The 2,212-nt window shown below is 33.2% G+C and overlaps 2 protein-coding genes across 2 annotated transcripts in view; both read right to left on the reverse strand.

The window, feature by feature from the left end:
• LOC127752038 (uncharacterized) overlaps positions 1 to 2,212 on the reverse strand; it is a 47,056-nt gene that overhangs the window by 10,243 nt on the left and 34,601 nt on the right. The gene's annotated exons all lie outside the window — the stretch shown is intronic.
• LOC113202726 (uncharacterized) lies at positions 697 to 2,190 on the reverse strand. Its single transcript, XM_052276525.1, has 6 exons — positions 2,059 to 2,190; positions 1,683 to 1,991; positions 1,528 to 1,609; positions 1,314 to 1,441; positions 1,063 to 1,228; positions 697 to 971 (listed from the first exon to the last, which is right to left on the reverse strand). Exons 1-6 carry the CDS (start codon positions 2,188 to 2,190, stop codon positions 811 to 813), a joined length of 978 nt encoding a protein of 325 aa, XP_052132485.1. The 3' UTR covers positions 697 to 810.

Raw genomic sequence — 2,212 nt, forward strand, 5'->3', positions numbered from 1 at the left:
AAAAATAAACTTTTCAATCCAATTCTTACATACACTTTTGTACACTGACCATAAAACATTAATATCTTTGAGTAAAAAAATTATTGGAGTAGCAAAAAAGGACTATCCCACCTTCAATTTAAAAAAATTACAGGTCTATCACCTTAAGTGGAAAAAAGAGAAATTAACAATCCTAGTTAGTTAAAAACAAGACATTATGAAGGCACCTTCACCCACCCTGCCAGCAGACGACACGACTCCAACATCCCTCGTTCTGGCGCAACATTTTACAAGTCAAGTATTATTTGAATATAACATATCATTAAACACTTAATATCACACTCAGTTAACTTTCAGTTCTGCTGTCTCTTTCCAAATGTCTAATATCACATTTACTGTTCCCAGCCCCGAGTCCTGTCGAAGCTTGGTCCCTGTCCTGCTCCTGACCTGCCCTCTTTCAATCCAGACCAAGTCTGCAATTAAAAACGAAAAAATCGTCTAGCCAGCCAGCCCTCTAAGACCCCTTTAACCTATTATTTTTATAATAACTAAAATTTCACTGATGCTCAATTTATAGTAAATAAAGCAAAACTTGAACTTCTACTTTTTCTTTTCATTTACCTCATGCCTACACACCACCACATACAACTGAAAACTATGCTCCTTAGCAATCTCACACTTGATGAGTATATGCAAACTACATAAAAACACGCCATGTCAAACTCCTTCACCTCTTTGTTTAACATTACTTTATTACCATATACATGCAAGATAACAACACAAATTTCATGCAATTACAATACATCATGCAACATGCAACATACAAAAATTTCAAAAGTGATTAAAAATAACTCCAGATATAATTTCAAGACCCTTTGAATTAGGATGTATATCAAAAAAATCTGACTTATACATTTTCTCATAGAACTTAGTATCTATCTGTCCATTGGAATGCAAAACTGACTGCAGATCAATCTTCATTAGTGATGCATCTATAACAATAATTACATAATTAAAAAACAATATTATAATACAAAGTAACAAGTACTATACAGTAACACATCTTTAAAGAATTCTACTCACCCAATCTAGTAACAGTATCAACAACTTTATTAAAGTGTGATATGCGCTGACTAGCATCACCAAGTAACATAGGAAGAGAGCAAATATAGAAAACAACTTCAGGAGCAACGGACTTCAACTTCGAAATAAGAGAAAACATTTCTCCATCATAATCATTAACATTAACCTGAAAATATATATAAACATATACACATAAATATGTATAAGACTTAATGCAATCACACATGTATGAATACATAATTCAATCGTACCTTTGATACATCATTCATGCCCATCAACATAACTACACTTCCAGTAGTGAAAATAGAACCATCACATTCACTTATACGTAACTTCATTTGATTCATAGTCAAACCACCTTCACATAATTTATATTTGCCTAATAAAAAAGAAAAAGGTTCGAATTAAAAAACACATAATATATGTACTATAATGCAACCGATATAAAATAAGAAATGATTTTACCTTTCACAGTTGAATCACAATACTTCGCCAGTCGCAACGCAAAACTGTCACCAATTACAGAAACATTTCTGATTACTGGACACTGAAAGTAAAATAAAACATTACAACTTGTTCATATATCATTAACAAAATGCCCCTTCAAGAATTTTAAATACCTTGATATCACTAACATCATCTTGCTTGTCAGGCACCTCCAATGACTTCAAACTCATGTTCCTACCACCTCGTACATATCTAACAGCATATCTATTTCCTCTATCACTCCATCCTCTACTTCTAGGATAACATGCACTCCCACGAATATTAAAGCCACCACGACTATTAACATGCAAAACTCCTCTACCACTACCATAACCTCTACCACGATAACCTCGATGCCCACCCCGAAATACTCCTCGTCCTCTATGAGTAATTAGCTTCAGAGCACTATCGGCTCCGAAACACACAACATATTGAGAATTATCCTGAAACAATAAAAACAAACGTAAATAATCCTTAACGACACTAATAATAAGCACATATAGTTCTTACCATTTCTCTATTCAACCAATACAGAAAACAACTAAACAACAACCTGCAAGAACCGTTCCCAAGCAACACAAAGAAGATTTTCCATAATATTACTGCATGAAACATGTTATTCACTTTCCAATTGCAATTCATATTATGAAAAATTTATACAGTA

The sequence above is a fragment of the Frankliniella occidentalis genome, unplaced genomic scaffold (assembly GCF_000697945.3).
Source record: "Frankliniella occidentalis isolate FOCC.00 unplaced genomic scaffold, Focc_3.1 Scaffold9, whole genome shotgun sequence".
NCBI lineage: Eukaryota > Metazoa > Arthropoda > Insecta > Thysanoptera > Thripidae > Frankliniella > Frankliniella occidentalis.